We start from the raw sequence: 26026 nt of genomic DNA, 5'->3' as shown, positions 1-26026 counted from the left end.
GAGAGGAAAAAGTAAAGCTGACTGGTCTAAACACCGGCTCTGGCAGGTTTGGTTTAGGAGTTGTGCTTCAGGTAGCGCGTGAGAGTGGGTAATCTGCTGCCCGCCCCAGCCTTCCTCCCTCCTCTTCCACCAACATGTCTTTCTCCATCCTCTCGTCTCTCTTCTGCCTTCCTGGAGTCTGCCTCTGACTTCCTGCTGGCCTGCACGCCTCTAGTCACCGGTAGAAACACAGGGGACATATCGACTGGATTAGAGAGTTAAACAATGGCAACATGAAATCCAAACGTATAAAAAAAAATGATCTATTCATCCATCCTTTCCTTCACATAACTTATGAGCTATTGGTTTACAATAGTTGTTAGGCTGCACCATCCATCCATCCATTATCCAAACCGCTTATCCTGCTCTCAGGGTCGCTGGGATGCTGGAGCCTATCCCAGCAGTCATTGGGCGGCAGGCAAGGAGACACCCTGAACAGGCCACCAGGCCATTTATTAATAATAATAATAATAATAATAATAATAATAGGAGGCATGGTGGCGCAGTGGCTAGCGCGGTCACCTCACAGCAAGAAGGTCCTGGGTTCGAGCCCCGGGGTAGTCCAACCTTGGGGGTCGTCCTCTGTGTGGAGTTTGCACGTTCTCCCCGTGTCTGCGTGGGTTTCCTCCGGGGGCTCTGGTTTCCTCCCACAGTCCAAAGACATGTAGGTCAGGTGAATCGGCATTACTAAATTGTCCCTAGGTGTGTGTGTGTGTGTGTGTGTGTGTGTGTGTGTGTGTGTGTGTGTGTGTGTGTGTGTGTGTGTGTGTGTGTGTGTGTGTGTGTGTGTGTGTGTGTGTGTGTGTGTGTGTGTGTGTGTTGGCCCTGTGATGGCCTGGCGGCTTGTCCAGGGTGTCTCCCCGCCTGCCACCCAATGACTGCTGGGATAGGCTCCAGCATCCCCATGACCCTGAGAGCAGGATAAGCGGTTCAGATAATGGATGGATGGATAATATCAACAATAATAATAATAATAGTATTAATAATAAGATTAATTTGGTGTTCAGATTTTAAAATGGTTTCATGATACTGACACTGTCATTGAACCTACTCGCTCGATGGTGTTTTAAGCCCCCAACGTACTCTTCAAGGCAGCGCTGCATGGAAGGCCCTCCTTGCCCTCTACAGTTTCAGCCAATCACTGCACCGGCGCTAGATTTCAACTTTTTCCCTCCTTCTGCAGTGAAGGCGTTCGACTCAAACAAACGTCAGTCTTAAAAGTGCAGCGTTTGACGTAAATATCCTTTTAAACGAACGTTTGACTCGTGTACATTCACAAAAAGACCCTAGATTGCATTTTGGTGACAGTTTTGCTTTAACTTACTTAGCTGCTATGTGTAGATGTCTTACAACTTATCTAGCAACAACTTGGATGCCTAAAGGAGTTTTGGAAAGACACCCACTCGACCATGCCTTTGTGCAGCTCACTTAAAACTAGGTTGTCTCGTAGTTGTTTAAATAAGCAGACTGGGAGACATAAGCTAATGCCTCACTACATAGCAATAGCACTACTCAGTCACTGTCATAACCACCCAAAAAATGAATTGGCTGCCTGGAACTTAGCTAGCGCTAACTGCTAGCCCATTACTAAGTAAACTCTGTCCTGCACGGACAAGTTTAAAAGTAGTACATGCCAACATAAACTGAATGCTGACCACTGCCAGCTATTTGAACAGATTGACTGCATTTGAGCTAACCTTGGCTTAAAACAGTTAGCTAAAATCTACCATTGCAATCTGTTTACAGTTAGCTAGCTAGCTGAGGTGTCAGCAAAGAAAATCCCTAGCGGCTAGTGTTGGCTATATTTCAAAGCATATGTCATTTTTTAAAAAAAAAAACATTTTGATTGGATGAAACTGTTGGGGGGGGCAGGGAGGGCCTTCCATGCAGCGCTGCCCGGAAGAGTACGTTGGGGGCTTAAAACGCCATCGAGCGACCTACTCTTCTAACTGTTGTTACACCGTACCAACAAACAGCGAACGTGACTACAACCAACGGCCTGCACGACAAGCCAAGGGCGTAGCTTAGATGGAGAGAAGTGTTTAACTTGGTTTGGCTGTGTGTGTGGTCGGTGTCCGGTGTGCTGGTGTGGTTTTGGTGACATTCTCTCACCAAACACCCCCTCCATCAGCCCTCGTTACGACGAGCTCTGAGCCCACCCACCTGCTCTGCTGGCTCGCCGCTGCTGCTGCAGCTCGTGGCTGTGTAGAGTAGCGCCTCCTGTTGCCATCGAGGGTGGAGGACAGCTGTAATAACACAGTTCACTGCTGTTCATTAGTCTGATCACAGTAAATGCAAGTGTAAGTACCTTCACGCTCAAAACAACCAAGAATAAATTAAAGTTTGGTACAGGAAATGGGACGCCAGCGTAGGTTTCCCTTTAATTGCATTTGTTTTGGTACTAAAGACTACTGACTTTTTTTGGGGGGGGGGTTTCCCCCCCTTTTTCTCCCCAATTGTATCCGGCCAATTACCCCACTCTTCCGAGCCGCCCCGGTCGCTGCCCCACCCCCTCTGCCGAGTCACCAGCTGCTTCTTTTCACCTCACAGTGAGGAGTTTCACCAGGGGGATGTAGCACGTGGGAGGATCACGCTACCCCCCCCCCCCCCGCCTGAACAGGCACTCTAACTGACCAGAGGAGGCGCTAGTGCAGCGACCAGGACACATACCCACATCCGGCTTCCCACCCACTGACACGGCCAACTGTGTACTGTAGGGACGCCCGAGCGGGTGATCCCCGTGTTGGTGGGCAACAGAATAGACCACCACGCCACCCAGACGCCCGTACTACTGACATGTGTGAATCAAAAAGTAGAAAGTCCTTGACTCACCTGTGAACTCAGCGGAGACTCACCTACAGCGTTAGATAACACAGCCGTACAGGATGAATGAGACGTATTACTAGGCCCTACAGAGGGACTGAGAGCTCGCCACACACTACCCTCTTTTTATAGCAGCCAGCCACAGCAGCCATTCATTACAGAGGCACACCTTCATGGACCAGCAGCCAACACGTTCATCACGCCGGGAGGGAGAAACTTGGATTGAAAAAGATGGATAGGGACGCTTACCTTTGCTATTTCTGCAAGATATGCACGTCTCTCGTCGTTGGTTTTATGGAAAGCCTAATATGTGGAAGAGACAGAGAATACCGTGTTTCATTAATAATGGGTTTATATATATATATATATATATATATATATAGACAATTAAGGTGGACAGTAGAGGTAAACGAGAATTTCATGGTGCCTTCTGAAAATACTAATCTGACTGCTTATAGGTGCTGTGTTTACTTCCTGTGTGTGTGTGTGTGTGTGTCTGTGTGTGTGCGCCCGTGAGCTCTCCCATTTTAATGAGCCGAGGATTAGAACAAAGATTACTTCCTGCTAATTCTGTGTGACAAATCTCGTTTCAGCTAATATCTAAATGTCGTTGAGCAGAACAATAAACAAAGGCACAAGTCTGTAAAGTGACGGCACGCCGCCGCCGTCGCCGCACCGGAGCGGCACAAAGGTTGTGTTCAACCTGCTTGTTGACAGCGTTTCAAACAGGGCAGCTGGGGACAAGAAACAAACAGGCAAATCTCTCTCAGCCCCTTCCCGAAAATAATGACAATCTACCAGCGGATTTACAGACTCGCTCACAACAGCACCATGTGCCCGGATTTGTATTGAGCTGATTTTTGATCAATAATTGCACTAAACCAGCCCACGTTTCAAACCTGAAACACACACAGAAAACTACAGTTACACATGATACCATGCTAATAAGTTGGTAATAATATAATAATGATAAGTAATAATAAGTATAATAATACTAAATAATAATAATAATCTACTACTACTACTTTCGGCTGTTCCCATTAGGGGTCGCCATAGCAGATCATCTGTCTCCATCTCTTCCTGTCCTCTGTCACACCAGCCACCTGCATGTCCTCCCTCACCACATCCATAAACCTCCTCTTTGGCCTTCCTCTTTGCCTCTTCCCTGGCAGCTCCATATTCAGCATCCTTCTCCCAATATGTGTACACACACACACACACACACACTACCAATATACCTTCTGCCAATATAATAACAATAACAATAATACTTATCCTGCTCAGGGTCACGGGGATGCTGGGATAGGCTCCAGCATCCCCGTGACCCTGAGCAGGATAAGCGGTTTAGGACCCTGAGTAGGATAAGCGGTTTAGATAATGGATAGATGGATAATAATAATAATAAATATAATAATAATAATAATAATAATTAATAATAAGTTGGTAGGCACCAAAGAGTCACACACACACACACACACACACACCTTTCCTTCTTGTTCAATTCGAAGACGGCAGTCCATCAGTTGACTCTGCAGGTCGGACTTCTCGCTGGTCAGAAGTTTCAGCCGCTGTCTCAGTGTTTCCTGTACAAAGTAGTAACACACAACAAATATTAACAAGACGGTGTGTTCCATTATCTAACCCATAGGTCAGTCCGTGACTGAATTACGTCACATTAGTTTAAATTCATCTGAAATGGTCGAGAAATAGCAGAACTCTTAGCGAATCATAGATAGTAGGAATTCTATTCACATCACACCTTCGATTCGACCTATCACAGCATCTCACTCACAGTTTGTCGTGGTTCTCAAACTTGTGGACTAAGTACCACAGTGGTTAATTAGCCTCAAAACCCGCGCACATGAAAACCCAGCGCGTGAACGTGAGACGAGCGCGCGGTCGGCAAATTGACTTTTGAGACTTTGGAGGCGGGGATGTAACAGACCGTGGCTGATGTGTCCGCTCCTTTGATTGGTCACTTTGAATACTGACCATGACCTTTGATTGGTCACTCTGAATATTGACCATGATAATTGATTGGTCACTTTGAATACTGACCATGACCTTTGATTGGTCACTCTGAATATTGACCATGACCATTGATTGGTCACTCTGAATATTGACCATGACCATTGATTGGTCACTCTGAATATTGACCATGACCGCTGATTGGTCACTCTGAATATTGACCATGACCATTGATTGGTCACTCTGAATATTGACCATGACCATTTATTAGTCACTCTGAACATTGATCATGACCGTTGATTGGTCACTCTGAACATTGACCATGACCGTTGATTGGTCACTCTGAATACTGACCATGAACATTGATTGGTCACTCTGAATATTGACCATGACCGTTGATTGGTCACTCTGAATATTGAGCATGACCATTGATTGGTCACTCTGAATATTGACCATGACCTTTGATTGGTCACTCTGAATATTGACCATGACCTTTGATTGGCTGCTTGGTTTGATCTGACACAGTAGAAGACAGCCAGCTGCCTGAGAACAACCTGTTTCATGGCGCCATCATGTTAGAGCAAGTAAGTCTTACGCTAAATTAACGTCTTTCAGAGATCCTGTTTGATATCGGTTGAAGGTATTGATTTTGTTTACTGTATGCATTATAATATATATGTATAATATGGCCCTGTGATGGCCTGGCAGCCTGTCCAGGGTGTCTCCCCGCCTGCCACCCAGTGACTGCTGGGATAGGCTCCAGCATCCCCACGACCCTGGTATAGGAGTATTATATATATATATATATATATATATATATATATATATATATATATATATATATATATATATATATATATATATATATATATATATAATGCTCTCTGTCTGTGTATGTGTGTATATGTATATGTATATGTATATATATATATGTGTGTGTGTATATATATATATATAAAATATGAAGTGACTCAAGTAAATTATGATATATTATATATATATATATATATATCATAATTTACTTGAATCGCTGAATTATTTTGCTCCTTATTTGTTGAACACTTTTCCTACCATTGAGTGCTTCTTTTGATGAAGTTATATATATCTATATATATTCATATATAATATTATGATAGAATATTATAGTGCATAGAGTAAGTGAAATCAGTAGCTTCAAACTATATTAGCATGTAGTGGTGGGCTGTCTGGGCCATCAGGGTCTTCTCTGCTGGCCCTGTCAAAGTCAGAATCAGAATTTGTTTGTCATGGTTAAATTGAAGTGTGCCTGAAAAGTGTCTGAATCCAGTCACTTGTTTCCTCCTGGGGCTGAGCAGGGCCTTCCTGTGTCGTCTAAACGCATCCCAGCTCCTAGGACCAGCACTAGCTGGCTGGTATCGCTCGCCTTTCCTTGCAGCCCGAAGCTGCAAACCGATGACAACTTTGAGTGACCGGATCATCAGCCTATCAGATGTTGCTGTGTGGTGACAGAACGCCCCGGGGCTCTGTGACGTGTCGGTGCTAGCCCCGGTGCCGTCAGCAGCTCTCAGCTTGAGCCTTGTTGCCAATCTACTTCTAATTTTTTGTGAATTCATTATGACGAGACGGCAAAAGGTCACATGCAAATGGATTACTTTGCTGACAAATACAATAACACCTCCCACGCCATACTAGGATAATATGAACATACTATGATTATGCTGTTCAAGTAAATCACAAATCCAGAATGTTCGGATAGTTTATAGTGGTTTTGATTTTCCCAATTTTTCCAATTTTTCAGAGCATACAACAACTAACCGGCGCTATGTGGTGTACCTTCCACCGAGGGGTGCTCTGCACCATGCCTACACAGTCTGAGAACCACTGGTCTATAAGTGAGACACATATAGACCCCCCCCCCCCCCAGTCCAGGATCTTGTAAGTCACCCTCATTGCTTGAAGTTAATTTGGAGCATGAGCTCCCTGGATGTGCTAACGAACGAACATCTGTCAATTCCTCAACACACACACACACACACACACGGACACGCACACACATACTACACATAGTCACAGTCATACACACTAACTACAATGCTTTAACACGCGAGGCACATGTGTGTGTGTGTGTGTGTGTGTGGGTTGTTAGAGCATTGTAATTACTGTGTATTACTCTTCTATGGTTGGTATAATCCAGTGATTACTGTGTTGTGATTAAAGACTGCTTCATTATGCATGCACCAGTGGCAGGATGGTGATTGCAAGCTGCAGCTGGCACAACACTCCTCTCTCTCTCTCACTCTCTCTCTGTCTCTCTCTGTCTCTTCCTCACTCTCTCTGTCTCTCTCTCTCTCACTCTCTCTCTCTGTCTCTCTCTGTCTCTTCCTCACTCTCTCTGTCTCTCTCTGTCTCTTCCTCACTCTCTCTGTCTCTCTCTGTCTCTTCCTCACTCTCTCTGTCTCTCTCTCTCTCACTCTCTCTCTCTGTCTCTCTCTGTCTCTTCCTCACTCTCTCTGTCTCTCTCTGTCTCTTCCTCACTCTCTCTGTCTCTCTCTGTCTCTTCCTCACTCTCTCTGTCTCTCTCTCTCTCTCCCTCTCTCTCTCTGTCTCTTCCTCACTCTCTCTGTCTCTTCCTCACTCTCTCTGTCTCTCTCTGTCTCTTCCTCACTCTCTCTGTCTCTCTCTGTCTCTTCCTCACTCTCTCTGTCTCTTCCTCACTCTCTCTGTCTCTCTCTGTCTCTTCCTCACTCTCTCTGTCTCTCTCTCTCTCTCCCTCTCTCTCTCTCACTCTCCCTCTCGCTCTCCCTCTCTCTCTCCCTCTCTCTCTCTCACTCTCTCTGTCTCTCTCTCTCTCTCACTCTCTCTCTCTGTCTCGCTCTGTCTCTTCCTCACTCTCTCTGTCTCTCTCTGTCTCTTCCTCACTCTCTCTGTCTCTCTCTCTCTCACTCTCTCTCTCTGTCTCTCTCTGTCTCTTCCTCACTCTCTCTGTCTCTCTCTCTCCCTCTCTCTCTCTCCCTCTCCCTCTCTCTCTCCCTCTCTCTCTCTCACTCTCTCTGTCTCTCTCTCACTCTGTCTCTCTCTCACTCTCTCTCTGTCTCTCTCTCTCTGTCTCTTCCTCACTCTCTCTCTGTCTCTCTCTCGCTCAGTTTCTCTCTCTCTCTGTCACTCTCTCTCTCCCTCTCTCTCTCTCTGTCTCTCTCTCACTCTCTGTCTCTCTCGCTCAATTTCTCTCTCTCTGTCACTCTCTCTCTCGTTCTCTCTCTCTTCGTCGCTCTGTCTCTCTTCCTTGCTCTCTCTCTCTCTTGTGCTCTCTCTGTCTCTCTCGCTCAGTTTCTCTCTCTCTCTCGTTCTCTCTCTCTTCATCACTCTATGTCTCTCTTCCTTGCTCTCTCTCTCTTTTGCTCTCTCTCTTCGTCGCTCTCTCTCTCTTTCTTCCGTGCTCTCTCTCTCTCGCTCTGTCCCTCTCTCTGTCATTCTCTCTCTCTCTCTCTCTATTGCTCTCTGTCTCTCTCTCTCACTCTCTTGCTGTCTGTCTTGCTCTCGCTCTCTCTGTCTGTCTCTGTCTGTCTCTCCCTCTTTCTCTGTCTCTCCCTCTCTCTCTCTGTCTGTCTCAAATTCAAACTGCTTTATTGGCATGACCATAACAAAAAACAGTATTGCCAAACAAAATACAAAATATAGCATAGCAAAATACAAAAATACATAAACTGCATAACAAAATACAGTAGTGTCTCTCCCTCTCTTTCAAATTCAGATTCAGATTCAGATGGCTTCATTGGCATGATGTAACACTGTACATATTGCCAAAGCAAGGGTTTAAGAAAAGCTAAACATTAATTGGAAAGAATTATTGAAAACAACCATACAGCAGCAAAGACATTTATTTCTCTCTCCCTCTTTCTCGCTCTCTCTCCGTCTCTCTCTCTCTCCTCTTTTATCGTGAGTCTTTCTCTCTGGCTGTCTCTGCCAGTAGAGAACATGCTTCTAACCAGTACACACCTCCTCCTCCTCCTCTCTGCTGACTGTGTCCATTAATCTAATCTTGGGAAGACCTCATTTCGTCAGGCACATACACAAAGCCCGCAAACACAAACACAGAGGGGAATAAAATCAAACACAAAACTTGTGTACTCACTGCTGGCATGTCATCATATGACCGGATCGAGGCCAACCGATCTGGGGAGAAAACAAGTGTCAGGTTGTGGGTGTGGGGATGTAGGTGATGTGTAGGTGTGTGTGTGTGTGTGTGTGTGTGTGTTGAAGCCCTCACCGTTGCAGTTGTTATTTAGCTGTTCTGGATGCTTCGGTCTGTGGTGCTTGCACCTCGTTTCTGCTGGAACTTGCACCGGTCTTTAAACAAGCCGAGATAACCACCACACTGCCTTTATCATCTGGTGGAGTCAACACTTTGACAGCCCACGAACAAGTCCATTTAGGAGGGAACAAGATGCTTCAAAATCCATAAAACGTTCAGAACCCGATGTGCAAAAATGTCATTTTATCCACCGAGTCCTCAAACTACCGTCTACCATTAAAAATAACACATTTTAGGATGTGAGATATCTCGTTTTAGTGAAATACTCTTCCTTTAGTCACTTTATGAGTGATGCATCTTCCATCCATTCATTATCCGAACCGCTTATCCTGCTCTCAGGGTCGCGGGGGGATGCTGGAGTCTATCCCAGCAGTCACTGGGCGGCAGGCGGGGAGACACCCTGGACAGGCCGCCGGGCCATCACACAGGGCCCACACACAAGATTCACACCTGGGGACAATTTAGTACGGCCGAGTCACCTGACCTACATGTCTTTGGACTGTGGGAGGAAACCCATGCAGACACGGAGAGAACATGAAAACGCCACACATAGGATGACCCGGGATGACCCCCCCCCCCAAGGTTGGACTACCCCAGGGCTCAAACCCAGGACTTTCTTGCTGTGAGGCAACCGCGCTAACCACTGCGTCTGCATGCACTGTGATGCATCTCATCGACCATTGTAGCAATGGATGCCTGTACAAACAGTATATAGTGAATTTGTTTGTGGTGAATCAAGATTTTCTTCCTACAGCCTATTGACAACACTGCTCAGGTTTTTGTCATGGAGGAGCAGAAAGAAGTCCTTTTTTTTAGGGGGGAGGCCTTTTTTCCCCTTGTTCTCCCCACTTGTACTTGGCCAGTTACCCCACTCTTCCGAGCTGTCCCGGTCGCTGCTCCACCCCCTCCGCCGATCCGGGGAGGGCTGCCTCCTCCGATACATGCGGAGTCGCCAGCCGCTTCTTTTCACCTGACGGTGAGGAGCTTCACCAGGGGGACGTAGCGCGTGGGAGGATCATGCTATTCCCCCCAGTTCCCCCTCCTGCCCAAACAGGCGCCCCGACCGACCAGAGGAGGCACTAGCATGGCGACCGGGGCACATCCGGCTTCCCACCCGCAGACACGGCCAATTGTGTCTGTAGGGACGCCCGACCAAGCCGGAGGTAACACGGGGATTCGAACTGGGATCCCCGTGTTGGTAGGCAACGGAATAGACCACTACGCCACCCGGACGCCCAAAGAAGGCCTTATTAAACTTGACTCGGATGCCCACTTGACCTTTAAACGGAACAAGCCGTCTTAGGCAGTGTGGCTGAGGACGCCAGGCTGACTGTGAGATGCCGCTGATGTTCTGCGGTGTCCGCCATGTCAGCACCCTTCTGTCTCAAGGTTATTCATCTTTACGAATTACCATTCGAACTCTCGGGCTGGCCGGGTGCCAGACATGGCTGTTAGTGGTTGGAAAGGCCTTGAAGCACGGCTGTGACTATCCGCCATGGACTAATCTCCCGTATGGTCCGGGTGGCTCTAATGTCTGCCAGGTTTAATATGAAGCAGGCGTTGAGCCACAGAAACACTGCCTGCCAGGAATCAAATGTACTGAAAGTGAAGGCAAAACCAATCCACTTATTTATTTCCATAATCATAACCACACACTTTAAGAGTTTCACATTAAGATAAGAGTCAAGGTGTTTATTGAAGGCACAAGTCCTGTTTGTTTTTTTTAAGTTATAGGTACTCAGAGTTTAAAAATGGTAAGTTGTAGATGGAAAATAAGCATGCTGTCTTTCTCAATTGACCATAGCTCAAAAGGAAAGGCCTGTTTCCTTCCCGTGTTTGCAAAAACTGCTGACAAACAAAACCATTTCAGTTTTTTTATGTGTATTAACAGAACATTTAGTCAATCTGGGACAGACATTTTTACAAAGTTTCCGTTTGTTGACAGTAACGAGTGATGATGTGGAAATCTGACTGACTATCTTGAGAACGAAAGGCTTGACGTTGACCATCTCCCCTCCACTTATGTCTGGCAAGCTCCAACGGCTTTTACTGTCAGATGCTGCAGTTCCTTAAAGCAGTGGTTTTCAATCAGGTCCTCAGGTACCGCCAGTACTGCTGTTCTATCAAGTAGCTCATTACATGCTGTGATCAGATGGCAGGAACCACTGGGACAACAGGGGGATGTAATTAACTAGCTGTCAGAAGAAAAACCAGCAGTACCGGTGGTACCCCGGGACCCGGCTGAAAACCAGTGCTTTAAAAAGGGTTTTGCAAAGATGTTTAATTCCAAAGATGACGGGGGCGGTCATATTTTGACAGGGACGTTCCACAAACTGACTGCCCCCTAATGTGCTGCTGGAAGTGGTGTTGGTGGGCCAGTAGGGGGCAGTTTACACTCTGGAAAGCCCAACGCCCCAGTGCAGTGACGGGGACACTGTGCTGTAGGAGATGCCATCCTTTGGATGAAACGTTAAACTGAGGTCCTGACTCACTGTGGTCATTAAAGATCCTGTGGCACTTATCGCAAAGAGTAAGGGGCCCCCCCCGGTGTCCAGGCAAAATTCCCAACCTGGCTCTCTCCATCTGGCCACCTAATCATCCCCCCATGTAACTGACTCAATGATTCCTCCCTCTCCACCTCAAGCTGATGTGCGGTTGAGCGTTGTGGCACAAAATGGCTGCCGTGCATCACCCAGGTGGGTGCCACACATTGGTGGTGGTTGAAGTGCATTACCCCCTTCAATGTGAAGCACTTCGGGTGTCTAGATAAATATAATCCATTGTTATTAATCTCAGGTCTACAAAGTCTGATGATAAAATCCTTCTCAGGACTGAAGAGTAAACATCATCCCATGTAAGTATAGTGAGGCAGGTCAATGTCAGTGTCTGTCCCAAATTGATTTAATAATCATTTAATACAATTTATTGCACAAAGCAATTAAATGTTTGATACTGGTAAAATTTCTATTTCATGATAGAAATGTAACACTGGAAAAAAAACAAGGCCCTTTGTTTTCAGTTATAGTAATTTCAGCAAGACAAATAGTTTTCCCCTCCACAACTTAAACGCTGCCTTTTTAGCTGAGGAACATTTACTCTTTTCAATGGTGTATCATGTCGGGTCAAGCAGTTTATAAATAGTTTTTAACTGTGCAGACATATTTTCTTGCAAAGAAATGGCCGAAGCCCACTCTGCCTGAGGTTCTTAATCAGGTCCTCAAGGAGCCCAGTGCTGTTGGTTTCTTATACCTCTAAGGTACACAATACAAGGCTGGATTACTGACCGGGTGAAATGGAAAATGAAAACTGGCCTGGGGTCCTGCACACCCAGAGGACCTGAAGGGCCCGGGTTTGCCATGTGACATTTGGTTCATGGTTATCTGACTAAAATGCTAATTTGTTTGGGAATTTGCACCATTTCAAACACAATATCATCTGAAATGATATGAGACTTAAGAGGGACCCATATTCCTCTACCAACCTGACAATTGGTCAGGATAGTAAGGGCCCATAGTAAATTTTTGCCCCCCCCTAAGGGTCCTCCGGCAGGTTAACCCAGGGATAGTTGGGTTTATGGGGTTCTTATCATGTGTCCTACTTACAGAGTCTGACAAACTCCTAGAAACCTTTTTTATATCCATGTGTACAAGTTGAGGATGCATCAATCAGTGAGCTTTGCCTACCTCAGCTCAACTGCTGGATCTCCACCTGGATCATCAGCAGCCACTTTCAAAATCAGGGGAATGCATCTTCTCCGAAGCTAATTAATACTTTTTGCTTGTTATCCTAGTGTTAACAATCCTTCTGAACCAACACTGGAAAAAAATTGTTCAAACTATTCTGTAAAATCTGTCTTCTTCAGCGGAAGACGCTATGAATAGGAGTGTATTATGGAAAATTGTTCAAAATTATAATTCAATTATTTATAATAAGAATCAAATCAGATGTTAGGACACAACCCCGGAAATATAACGTGTCCCTTTAATGACATACACCTGTAGTGGTTAGATGGCTGGAATGAAAGACAACAGGTAAAGGTAATGAACTGCCTGGCAGAACAGGTTGTACATGAGGTTGTACATGAGGACCTGATTGAGAACAGTTGAACTCAGGGGATTCTCGGCAGAACCTTACCCACGGGGTTCCCTCGCAAGTCCTCCAGTCTCTCCTGGACGATGGAGATCTGTCTTCCCAGCTGACCATTTAGCTCTGTCTGCGTCTCATACCTGGTCTTCCACTCATTACCTGGCAGATCAGGGGACGTACAAAAGAAACTCGTCCAGTTCAGCCCGCCGCACGTGACGACGCGATCGCTCACGGGCTGGCCGGTTTGAGGGCCCACGTGTTGGCGAACGTCCGCTCATTCCAGCGTCCCAAGGCGGCGGGGCGGAGCCATAGGCGCGCCGCTAAGGCGTCACGCCTGGTCAACAACATCGTCACCAACTCCCAACTAAAGTCTAAATCAGGGGTCCCCAATTACTTTTCATAGCGGGCCACTTTTAAAACCACGGGCCACTCAACCTCCAGCAGCATGTTGTTCGTTAGTTTGTTTTGGTGTCGATACGTTGGCAGGTATTATAATTTAAACAGAGATTTTTCATCTATTTTTCGATATATTACTAGTCTTACTTTTACTAAGAAATTAATTTTATTTTTTTTTGGTAGGGAAATAAAAAAAATTCTTCCTTCTGGCATTTCTCCAAAAATTCTCGCGGACCATAAATCAACCCGTCACGGGCCGGACGTGGCCCGCGGGCCGCCTATTGGGGACCCCTGGTCTAAATCGTACTTTTTCCAGCGACTCACCCTCCCCATCAACACTGTGTAGCCTCTCTTGAAGTTCACACCGGGTGCTCCTCAGGTCCGACACAGACTCCTCAAGCATCTCTCTACGACCAAGAGGCACAACAAATCAAGATTAGTTCTAACTAACCGATTTACACGGGCGACCATTTTGCGAGCCGCGACGACTTACTTCATTTCTCTCTCTTGCTCCAGTTCCGCCTCCAGCCGCGCTAACTCGTACTTACTATAATCCGTCTCCCCGGTCATGTTCCCGGACCGTCCGCCGAGGAGGGGAGTTTGGTTCTCCGGTCTCCATGGAGACCGCCCTGCCGCGGCGGGGAGTTTGGTTCTCCGGTCTCCATGGAGACCGCCCTGCCGAGGCGGAAGTGACGGCGGAAGTGGTGGCGAACGCACGCTGCAGTTGTCAGTTCGTCGTCAATCTACTCGTATATTTTCGGAATGTGTGTGTGTGTGTGTGTGTGTGTGTGTGTGTGTGTTAGTTAGTGTAGATAGCGGGACCGAAAACTAAAGCATTTATGATCCTAATTCGTTTTGGAGGTGGTAGGTATTGTCTCCGAGAGTAAGGGAAAAATCCCAGACAATTAAAATTATGCATAATTATGCATAAATATGCAAAATATGAATTTTTCTAAAAAAAATTGGCTAAAAACCACTTTTCTCGGCATTTCAGACGATTCTGAGCATCTTTGATTTTTTTCACCTATATAAAAAAAAATTTCTGGGACTTCGAAATGTTTTGGCATTATGCAAAATATATATGCATTTTTGCAAAAATGCCCTTATGATCCTAATTTTTTTTGGAGGCGGTAGGTATTGTCCCAGAGAGGACCAGAAAAATAGCAGAAAATTAAAATAATTATGCAAAATATGCATTTTCTAAAAATGGCTAAAAAACCACTTTTCTCGGCATTTCAGATGATTCTGAGCATTTGGGGGGAGGGAGTTGGAGTGGGGGGGGGTGTTTAGGGGCAGGGGGAAGGCGGTTAGCTGGCAGGAGGAAGAGGAGGGAGATTTAGATGGGTGGATAACCAAACCACTACATTGTAGCGGGGTTCTTCTAGTTTATAATAAAGTAGCCATTTGAATAATAATACTGAAAATAACACTGAGGACGGAAAAACGCAGTGGTTGATTTTGACTCACTCTTTAAAAATGGCTCATACGCAACGCACCGTGGGCCTTTCCAGAGGGAGACGGTTTTTGAGGAGTTGCACATTCGGACTTAGTTTGTGACCTGTCCGCCTTTTCATAAATCAATGGGATGTAAGAATGCGCAAGAATGACGGTTACACGGATATGAGAACACCATTATGGACAGCACTGACAATTAACATTAACAGCCAGAATAAACAAAAGTAATTTTAACCTCCATTATAATGTTTCAGCACTAAACATACTTAAATATTAATGATCTACCAAAAAGAGGTAATTAAAACGCATGTCATTGTTAAATTTTACATATAGAAAGATTATCCATAAACTTGAACGAAAACCCCAGATTTCATTCTTATTTATTTGGTCTTGCCCTCGTCTTCATCATTTTTCTCCTCCCTCTCAGTCTCTGCTGCTGGTCCATCCTTCATGTGGTCTTTGACCATTGCCTTGCCTGTGCTCTTTCCTGCATCTTCATCATTTTTCTCCACCCCCTCAGTCTCTACTGTTGGTCCATCCTTCATGTGGTCTTTGACCATTGCCTTGGCTGTGCTCTTGCCTGCATCTTCATCATTTTTCTCCTCCCCCTCATTCTCTGCTGCTGGTCCATCCCTCATGTGGTCTTTGACCATTGCCTTGGCTGTGTTCTTGCCTGTGGTCTTCAGGAAGGCTTTGATGCCCAGGTTGTCAATATAATATGCCGCCACACCCACATTGGCCACTGACCGGACAGCCGTGTCTGTGGCCTGGCCTGCTTCGTCTCCATACCTTCCATGTAAACAGTAAGGTGGGGTTAGAGAAGACTAATGGGGTCTAAGAGATGACATTGATAAAGCGAGGGGAAAGTACAGAGTGGATTGGTGGGACTAGTAGCATTCGTAAGGAGTTTAAGGATATGTTGTGATTTTGGTTCTCATCATACACAGCCCCACAATCACACCCAAGAAAACGAAGGAATCACGAGTTCTTTCAATTTAGATCAGTTTAATTCATAATAAAGCAGAAAAATAGTCTGTACTTATGAACAGCAAGAGCATCACCACGCAGTACAAGCCGGCATTTAGTTGACTTTGACACAGACAGGCCAGGGAGCGCACCCACATACCAAAGGCTTACCCTACACCACAAGTCCAAAGAAAACCCAATCCTATATCCAAGATCATATTTGTCTGGATAGAAATTAATCAAACTGGTGTTGTCAGTAGATGAAACTTGAGTTTCAGTGAGAAACACATCTGTTAGTGTTCATCAGTTGCATAAGACTCATAGGAGGGTTAATTCCTGACTTGATTGGAGTTAGTGGCAGAGGAGATAAAAGATGAGTAGGGTGCAGTCATTAGTTCACAGGACTTGGGCTTGTTTCTTCTTGCAGTCATATGTTCCTGGGCATGTTTAATAGATTCTCTAAGCCCCTAAATCTGAAAAACACAGGTTTAACAACAGAGCAGTTTGCCAGCACACCAAGAGGGAGGTGATACAGAGAGGCACCCTGGTCTCTTGAACTTGATTTTCAAATCATTTCACTGTTACCTGGCAAATTCAGAAACAGGCTGGCACCAAGAATGAATAAAAGAATGGTTGGATTCAAGAAGTAGGAATAAGATATTTTTAGGAAGACACATGGAAGACAACAGTAAAGTTCTGAAGAGACAATCAGATTTGTAATGATTAACCAAATATGTGTAAATGGATATCAGAACTCACTTGTGCTTGACAGTGGTGACCGTCTCTGATGCTACACTTTTGCCGACGGTCTTAGCTCCAGTCTCCAGACCAGTCCAAATGGTAGAGAGACCTGGGTTGGAGATATATAAGATGTCAATTTTACCGCCACAACTTGTCCTCAACTTGGTTAGACTAGGACATCCGTTCATCAGTACTGTGTGCATAATTTTGCACAGAATGTTGCATATAACGTTGAACAGAATTATCCTGAGCTGCAGAGAAAGTGGTAAACATTATTTGTCCAGTTCCATAAAAAGTTCATGTTCATTTCACCACTGGGCTCAATAAGTGTCACCTTATCATACTGTTGGATAGCACAGACACAATGACATATCAGTATATATATATCACATCAGCTTGATGAGGATACATGATCCTGCTTCCTCCATCCTTCATACCCTGCACACCGCTGGCTGCTACCAATTTGGCTCCATCGGCGTTGGAGGCATGGCCATCTTTACTCTTCTTCATAGACTCTGGAATCAGCTTGGCACCGTGTTTCTTCACATGGGGGGCCAACTTCTCCCCCACATGTCCCGCTACTGTACTCACTCCATTTACTGTAGGTGCACATAACAAGTACATAGACATTTTCATATGCCGCAGACTAATTAACATGTATTAATCACTTAAATAGTGATGGATGATTCGATCATTTGACTGGTGGATCATCATAACATTAATCTATTATAATTTTAGCAATTGATTAAACGCTAATCATTGTGATCACCTATCAACTTTTGAAAAACAGATTCCTACATACTGCTCTCGCAGAACATCACAATTTATTTATTCATAGAAGTTTCGGTCCTGCTAGCCCTTCATCGGAGTACCCTGAACAAGCGTACTTTGCAAGACCAAAAAATAAGTGAGTAAAAATAATGTTCTGCAAGAGCAGCGTTTAGCAATCTATTTCCCAAAATGTTTAATGCTCTGTCTGACGCACGTGCACAAGAAAGATTTGGAGGTGCTTATATATTTTCTCTTAAGACATCATAAAACTAAAAATAGTAAGTAAAAATACCAGAAGTCTGCTGGTTACAGATTACATTAGATTACAGATTAGGTTACAGATCACATTAGATTGCTGGCTACAGAAGATGCTAGTCTTTCTCTGAATTATAATACTTTAGGGGGGGTTGGCTGCTGGTCAGACTATGTAAACAGTTTGAAGACACCAGTTTGGACTGTGGAAATTTGTGACGGGTAATTGTCATCATTAATTGAAAAAAAATCTAATAAATGAATCAATAATGGAAAAAAACTTTAAGTTACTGCCTTGGCTGCTTTATTTCACTCTTACAGATGAATCCATGTGTCTCATTGAGAACGGGTACGACTGATGACGAATAGTTTTCATGTGACTCACACAGAGGATTAGCTTTACTGATAAAATGATGCTGCTTTCTAGGTCTTCACTTAAAGAGTCCTTACCCAGGAATTGGCTGACGCGGACAGCGCCCCCTGTGGCCTGTTTGGCTACCTGCAGACCTTTGGTGACACGGGGGCTAACCTCTGAAGGCGTGTTTTCTGGGGTGATGTGGTCACGCAACTTGGATGCACCTTTATGGATGGCTTTACCAGTGGCCTCTGCCCCTCGCACAAATCCTTTACTCAACCATGTGGCACCTGCGAAGAGAGAAATCTTTAAGGGTGTGTGAACATGTGACGACAGTATCATAGTTAATGTTATACAGTATATTATGATATCAAAGTTACACGTGAGCCTTGTCAGTTGCATCATTTTATCTGGAGTATCAACAGCTACGCCACAGCATCCTGTCATGAGAAGATGGTGTGTTGGTAAACAATGCCCCCTGGTGGTCTTTTTTCCCCCCCTTTTTTTAGAAAAAGTTGAACACCAGAAAATTATACTGTGATACTATCTTTATGCTTGCTCAATAACCCAGGTAAGAAAATCAAAGAAGGTTGAATCAGCTCATCTGGACACAACGTTTATTGACAGAAACGTTTCCTCCCTCATCTAAGTGACCTCTTCAGTCTCAACTGACTGCAGGTGTCCCCCGCCCTTATAAGCAATACAGTGGCATAACGACCGAAACCAGCAATCGGTTTCATATACGTAAATTGCCATGACCATTAACTAGCGTTACAATGGCCATGTGTAGCATTGTAAGATGGTGCCAGATGTACTCTTAGCCCCCCTCGGCTCCGATATGATTATATGAAACTGATTGTTGGTTTCGGTCATTGCGCCACTGTATTGTTTATGAGGGTGGGGACACCTGCAGTCAGTTTAGATTGAAGAGGTCGCTTAAACATTTCTCTCAATAAACGCCGTGTCCAGATAAACTGATTCAACTTTCTTTGATACCGAGATATTCTTTTGTCTTCCCTTTCCTTGCCTTAGACTCTGGGGTACATTGCACAAACAACTCCACAAGGAAATGCAGACCTGCCAAGATGTTCTGGGCCATTTTCTCACTCCACTCAGGAAGTGGTAGTTTTTCGTCTTGTCCTGACGCCGTGGTGGGCCCCGCCCCCTCTTTTGGAGGACCAAGGGGGACTTTCTCGCTCAGGTTGATCACCTCAGTCCCCGCCCCCTCTACTGCAGCCTGCCAGACAAGGGATGAGGTCGTAGACTGAACCTAAGCAGTGACCATGAACGGCTGCACAGAGAGACGTAATAACTGGGCATACTGGGAGACAATTACACAACTGTACCCAGCTCTTGTTTACACCAAACAGGTATAATACATTCCTGCAAAGGCATTACTCTGCTGGCTCAAAATGTTTCTATCCACATCAAGGAAACTATATTGCTCCGACTGAGGAATCAATGTAGAAAACAATGCAAGTATTTTGAGAATGCCTGAGTGTTTCTCATTTCAACAAAATTACACTGTTTTTATAGGTTAAAACAGAGCAGCGCGGTGGCGCAGTGGTTAGCACGGTCGCCTCACAGCAAGAAGGTCCTGGGTTCGAGCCTCAGGGTAGTCCAACCTTGTTGGGTCATCCCGGGTCATCCTCTGTGTGGTGTTTGCATGTTCTCCCCGTGTCTGTGTGGGTTTCCTCCGGGAGCTAAGGTTTCCTCCCACAGTCCAAAGACATGTAGGTCAGGTGAATCGGCCGTACTAAATTGTCCCTAGGTATGAATGGGTGTGTGTGTGTGCGTGTCGGCCCAGTGTGTCCCGAGTGTCTCCCTGCCTGCCGCCCAATGACTGCTGGAATGGGCTCCGGCATCCCCGCGACCCTGAGAGCAGGATGAGCGGTTCAGATAATGGATGGATGATATAGGCTAACACAGCAAAGAGTGGTTATAAAGATAACAGAAAGGTATGTGGCGCTATAAAGGATCTTGCAAACCAGGTGAAAGAGTTCATATTATAAAACACACAGAAGATTAACAGAACGTAAGGAGGTACAATAAGAACTAGCTCGATGCAGAAATCTTGTCCTTTCAGTCCCAATATCTACAAATCTCCTGGAACTGAAAGGTTTCGATATCTGGTGTATTAAAATGCCACACTTTACATACAGAGGAACATCTACATCTCACTGGAACAGTCTGAAACATGTAAAACTCCGGTAAAGAACACATTCGCGGGGCGCCCGGGTGGCGTGGCGGTCTATTCCGTTGCCTACCAACGCGGGGATCGCCGGTTCGAATCCCCGTGTTACCTCCGGCTTGGTCGGGCATCTCTACAGACACAATTGGCCGTGTCTGCAGGTGGGAAACTGAATGTGTCCTGGTCACCGCACTAGCGCCTCCTCTGGTCGGTCACAGCACCTGTTCAGGGGGGAAGAGGAACTGGGGGGAATAGCGTGATCCTCCCACGCACTACGTCCCCCTGGCAAAACTCCTCACTGTCAGGTGAATGAAGCGGCTAACGACTCCACATGTATCGGAGGAGGCATGTGGTAGTCTGCAGCCCTCCCCGGATTGGTAGAGGGAGCGGAGCAGCAACCGGGACGGCTCGGAAGAGTGGGGTAACCGGCCAAGTACAACTGGAAGAAAAAAGGTGGGGGGGCCCTAAAAGAACAAATTTGCACAATTGTATCCACCCACATGAATCGCCATCTTTACATAGTCCCTTTCTGTCAGCACTCTCCATAGGCACCAAGGGAAGGGTGGGCACTAACCTGAACCCTGAGGTCAGCGAGCTGACAGAGGAGGTCCTGGAACAGCTCTCTGTCGGTAGCAGGCAGCTCGGAGGACAACACGATGCCCACATAGGACCCCGGAGTTTCTGTCACGCTGTCTGGGAACATGAAGATCCCCGAGTTGGCCAACAGCACAGGGGTGTCTACTGTCAGTGGGTAGACCCAGTCACACACCTTCAAAACACAGGCACACAACAAACACAGTCCTTACTACACGGATTCACTTAATTCCCTTTAGAGATATGACAGCGTTGTTTCAACAAGGAGCCAAACTAAGCGGGCCATCTGGGAGTCACCAAAGTTTAGAAGAGAAAATTAGAAAACTGCACATGGGGTTGTTTTCTAAAGTGTCCCCAGTGTCCACATGATGGCCTCGTTCTCATTTAAGAGATAGCATAAAACTTTCTCGTGTTTCCGTGTATTTCCACAAAGTGCTCCCTATGACCCAGTGTTTACCCATCTCAGTCAGAACACCATTATAGGGTTTTGGCCCCATTAGGGCCGATGCCAGCCAGCTGTACAAAGGGGCATGTGGACAAATACAGATAGACTTGCAGCGGTACTTGTGCCAGTGGTATGCAGGCTGACAGAATGACCCCTGTGAGGGCACGGCACACAGAGCGATGGCACAACAGAAGCGCAGAGTCATCTGTTAATGGCTCCATTGTATTGCCAGAATACAGGACAGCAGCCAACACTGGCCAGGCCTCCCTCGCCCGAGGGGACAGAGGGATGTGAAGGATGTGAGGGATGTGGGCTGGAACACAACGCAGCGTGTTTTGTAGAAATTGCAGGACCAATTGTGTTAAATGTTTCGTAATACCCCAATTCAACAAAATTAAAAATCCTATTTTCAGTAGCTGCTGAGAGTATACTAGATATGAAATACCTCTAAGAAAAAATAATATGTTACAGAGCATGTTTATCATCAAAATATTTATGATGGTGGACCCAGTCATAGGTACCAGTAGGTCCACTCAGACACCCATTTCGACAAGGTGTCAGAAATCTCTTATTTATGGTCCTAGATCCAGAGTTGGACTACATCTGCTATATACGGCAGCGTGTGGATCTCTGGTTTTGGAGCATGACCTTATGCCTTAGAAGTCCTGAGATGCTCTCGGCCCAAACTCCCAAAAATAAAGATGGAGCTTGAGCCTGGGGCTGCTCAGACGTGTAATACACGTTTTCTCCATGACGGCTCCTCTGTATCGGCGGTTCAATGAAAAAAAGATGGATCATGTCCCTGTACAGCGCACAGATCTGTGCTAATGCCCCATTATTTCCACATGCAAATGCCCACACGAGGGGGGAGGATAATGCAGCAAAGACGTCTTGTACAGTTTAAGAGCTGAGATGGAAATCAACAGGATGTGACTTTCTCACTACTTGGAAAGTGTTGGGACATTGATATCATAGTTTAGCCATCCCGACAGCCTTTCTCTAGCAGGAATGAATTAAAAAATTTAACTCAAAGGCATTCTTTATGTACACAATGCCAACTTTTCAACAGATTACGTGGGTATCATGGTGTCCTTAGTATTATTTTGATATTATTACTACTTTATCTTCAGTTGTATCATGCACAGTCATCAGGATGAATGCCTCAGGATGATAATGTGCATTATCGCATACCTTCATGGATAAAGACAAGATTAGCCTCTGGATGTTTGTCTGTATAACATTGAACATGAAAAATTAAGCCTGAAGAAGAAAATGCAGTTTGTTTAAAAATAAAAAATAAAAAAACCAGTATAATTCTGATGTGATGGCCTGCAAACCCATCCTCCTCAAAGACCTCTCTGTGCCCTTTATCTTTTTAAAACCTTTTCAATCTTAACCACTGCACATGCACACACCTGTGGGTTGCCCACTAAATGAAAATAGACACACACACATGCACGCACACACACACGTCTGCACAGCTTCAATAGATAACAGACACACGTACACAAAAAAAAAAATCCGTCTTACATGCAGCACTGCTGAGGGTTTTCCAGCGGGAGAATCCTTGCACTGACTGTCATATCTGTGGATGCGGAGGTACCCTGGGTAAAAGAGGGAGCTGACCTGCCCGTCCGGTGTCACAAAAAACATCTGCACCCCAGAGGGGATGAACAGCAGCTCCTCTCCATCCTCACCTCCCATCTGCGCCCCCAGAGTCTGACTCCCTCCAGTGGGACTGTAATCCAGGCTTTGGTGGCCCTCCGTGGGTCGCGGTGTATAGGCCGGAGGCTGGTCTCCAGGAGCAGCTGGTGTTAGCAGGGTCTGCATAGGATAAGAGGGGGTCCCGGTTTGTTGGGTCTCTGAGGGAGGCCTGTACATGCTGGTAGCATGAGGAGGAGCCAGTCTGGCTGAGGCTGGGGATGGAGCTGGTGTGGGGATGGTGGCGTCACTGGCATGGGAGGTGGCATCAGGGATAGTGGGGTAAAGATGATGGAGAGAGCTATGGGGCAGCTTAGCATTCGGTCCCAGATCGGGATAAAGATCGGTAGGGAGATCCATCAGTAATCGGCTCCTTTGGCTCCCTGCTGTCTCCTCCGCTATCCCCAAGCTGCTGAGGTGAACGGTCACGTAGCTCAGAGTCTCCCTCATCTTAAACTGGAGCTGTCTGGCGGTGTCCCACGGGGCTCCCTGCTGCGTCTCCCCCCCGGTGGGGACATCCAGCCCTTGGGTTAGATGCTCCCGGCCCTTCTCGTAATGCTCCAGGGCCTCGGCTCGTTCCCCTGCCTCTTCGGCCGCCAGCCCCTGGCTCAGACAGTGGAACGCCAGGTGATACTGGTCCCTGACGAGCAGCAGCTCAGCAGGCTCCGCCATACTGAGGAGGACACTGCAACGCTAGAGAATGGAGAAAGCAGAGGCAGATGAGGCGAGAAGACCGTTTAGCCTAAAGTGAGATGTCAATTTAAAAAAAAAAAACCTGGGTAACACTTTAGTATGGGGAACATATTCTAAGTAAAAAAAAACTTAATTACTAGTGAATTAGTAATGATCAAGATGTCACTTTAGTATGGGGAACATATTCTAAGTAAAAAAAACTTAATTACTAGTGAATTAGTAATGATCAAGATGTCACTTTAGTATGGGGAACATATTCTAAGTAACAAAAACTTAATTACTAGTGAATTAGTAATGATCAAGATGTCACTTTAGTATGGGGAACATATTCTAAGTAACAAAAACTTAATTTAGAGTAATTTAACACTATTAACACTTGTAGTTTTGTGTGTTGTTATGTAAGAACAGACCATATTCATTAAGTGTTAGTAAGGGAGAATAACTCTTCTTGTGGTACTACCACCTTATAAAGGCCATACTAAGCAAAGCATATTGAGGTGGTACTACTAATAAGCAATACTTCTGAGGTTATAGAGGGAAAACTCATAGTTAATGGCTTACTGGTTGTATAATAAAGCCATGCAGAATAAGGCATTAATGAGTACTTAATAATGACCAATTAAGAGCCAATATGTTGCTAATTTGCATGCTAATGAGCACCTAATTAATGGTGAATACGTTCCCCATACTAAAGTGTTACCAAAACCTGCACTGAAGAATAACTGATAGTGCAAAGCAGATGGAGGACCGAGCAGCAGCTTATAGTCATCCCATATAGTTTATAGGTTTTATGTTAAATCAGGCATCAAACACGTCACAGGCAAGTCGGAAGATCCGAAAGTGTAACACTGTTGCTGAAATTAACCACGTGTGAATATTCATGGAGTCAGAGCAGACGAGCTGATGTGAGAAAACTCTCAGCGATGTAGTCGCGCGTGACTCACGTCACAGGGCCGCTCTGACACCCAGTCAGGTTTTACCTGCTCAGCCAGACCGGGAGCCAGCCAGCCAGCCAGACCGGGGCCAGCCAGCCAGCCAGACCGGGGCCAGCCAGCCAGCCAGCCAGCCAAACCGGGTCCGGCCAGCCAGGGCCAGCCAGCCAGCCAGACCGGGAGCCAGCCAGCCAGCCAGACCGGGAGCCAGCCAGCCAGCCAGCCAGACCGGGGCCAGCCAGCCAGCCAGGGTCTGTTTCTCAACGAGATAACGAGTCTTCGGGACGAGGGGCCTTTGACAGCCATAAAAAACGACGCTACTTTGAAACTAAAGAACAATAAGCCGACACGCTTTCTTCAGCTTTATCTTGCAGGCATCGGAACATTCTCCTTTCCCGAATTCAGAGGCGATGCAATTGAAACCGAACCTACCTTGACGCCCGAACTTTAACCGCTGTTTCTAAAATAAGTTTTTTGTTTTTGTTTTTTTTTAAAAACGGGACGTCTAAACTGAAGTTACAGCAAGTTGCTCCTGTTTTGAACGCGCTCTCGTCATGACAGGTGGCCCCCACCACGCCGAGCGGCCGGTCGAATCTGGCGCAGCGCGGCGCCCGCAGCGCCAGACCTCCGCCGCCTCCGGCGTGACGTCACGCCCCCCGCCTCCCCAGCCCCCCCCCCCGCCGGCGGCGAGCTTTCGCAGAGGGGCTTGACATGAGACAAAAGCACGAATTTAGAGAGGATACGTTGGGAATTCTGTGTGCAAAAAGATCATGCGAACAAATGCCGATGCCATACGGTGCTAAACTGCAAGGTGAAAATAGCCAAAGGCCGGTCTCTGCTGCTCATTAGTCGTCCATAAGCATTCACATATAGACACAAATATTGGAAAAATTGCCTCGCTCCAAACTTGATACCGTATGCAGTAAATCTGCATGGAAGGCGAACCGCGACGCCATTCACATTACAGCCAAGTCCCCAAGTCACTGCTTGCAAAGAAAGCTTACCAAACTTCTACAGCTGGTCCCCTTCACGGTTTCATGATTTGGCATTTAAGTAGTAGTCGGCATGTTTTGTAAAGCATGTTGATGATGCTATTTAATCCTGGGGGGGTCGTCCCGGGTCGTCCTCTGTGCGGCGTTTGCATGTTCTCCCCATGTCAGTGTGGGTTTCCTCCCACAGTCCAAATACATGGAGGTCAGGTGCATCGGCCATACCACATTGTCTCTAGGTGTGAATGTGTGTGTCGGCCCGGCAGGGGTGGATCTAGAGATTTTTTCCTGGGGTGGCAAGACTGTGTCCCGGAGGTGGCAGCTGCCACCCCCTTGCC

General features: G+C 46.1%; 2 protein-coding genes across 3 annotated transcripts; both read right to left on the bottom strand.

Annotated features, from left to right (window-relative positions):
* Positions 1-53: 53 nt before the first annotated feature.
* Positions 54-14173, bottom strand: ccdc169 (coiled-coil domain containing 169). The gene is made up of 8 exons (XM_056284330.1): positions 14097-14173; positions 13928-14010; positions 13256-13366; positions 8942-8982; positions 4347-4445; positions 3112-3165; positions 2203-2285; positions 54-210 (listed from the first exon to the last, which is right to left on the bottom strand). The coding sequence occupies exons 1-8, from the start codon at positions 14171-14173 to the stop codon at positions 54-56; spliced, it is 705 nt and encodes a 234-aa protein (XP_056140305.1).
* A 1265-nt stretch (positions 14174-15438) lies between these two features.
* On the bottom strand, positions 15439-25295 carry sparta (spartin a). Of its 2 annotated transcripts, none has more exons than XM_056284652.1 (8): positions 25132-25295; positions 22904-23767; positions 20909-21103; positions 19221-19380; positions 18239-18433; positions 17203-17364; positions 16784-16874; positions 15439-15847 (listed from the first exon to the last, which is right to left on the bottom strand). In XM_056284652.1, exons 2-8 carry the CDS (start codon positions 23744-23746, stop codon positions 15439-15441), a joined length of 2055 nt encoding a protein of 684 aa, XP_056140627.1. In that variant the 5' UTR covers positions 23747-23767; positions 25132-25295. The 2 variants fall into 2 exon arrangements, with proteins under 2 accessions (XP_056140627.1, XP_056140628.1); XM_056284653.1 differs by lacking the exon at positions 15439-15847 and adding an exon at positions 16068-16497 and having other exon boundaries at positions 25132-25292.
* Positions 25296-26026: the final 731 nt, after the last annotated feature.

Source organism: Lampris incognitus, chromosome 8 (genome assembly GCF_029633865.1).
Source record: "Lampris incognitus isolate fLamInc1 chromosome 8, fLamInc1.hap2, whole genome shotgun sequence".
Lineage (NCBI taxonomy): Eukaryota > Metazoa > Chordata > Actinopteri > Lampriformes > Lampridae > Lampris > Lampris incognitus.
Note: the sequence above shows the minus strand (reverse complement) of the source record. Positions and strands in the feature narration are given on the sequence as shown.

Bases quoted from the DNA above. Each gene is read 5' to 3' on its own strand.
- ccdc169 (XM_056284330.1), bottom strand. From the start codon at position 14,173: ATGACCGGGGAGACGGATTATAGTAAGTACGAGTTAGCGCGGCTGGAG. The intron at 3,166-4,346 runs GTGTGTGTGTGT...TCCACATATTAG, and splicing joins GAATTGAACAAGAAGGAAAG to GCTTTCCATAAAACCAACGA. The intron at 211-2,202 runs GTGGGTGGGCTC...ACCGGTGACTAG, and splicing joins GCGGCGAGCCAGCAGAGCAG to AGGCGTGCAGGCCAGCAGGA.
- sparta (XM_056284652.1), bottom strand. From the start codon at position 23,746: ATGGCGGAGCCTGCTGAGCTGCTGCTCGTCAGGGACCAGTATCACCTG. The intron at 17,365-18,238 runs GTAAGGACTCTT...GTGCACCTACAG, and splicing joins CCGCGTCAGCCAATTCCTGG to TAAATGGAGTGAGTACAGTA. The intron at 16,875-17,202 runs GTATGAAGGATG...TCTCCAACCCAG, and splicing joins AGCAGCCAGCGGTGTGCAGG to GTCTCTCTACCATTTGGACT.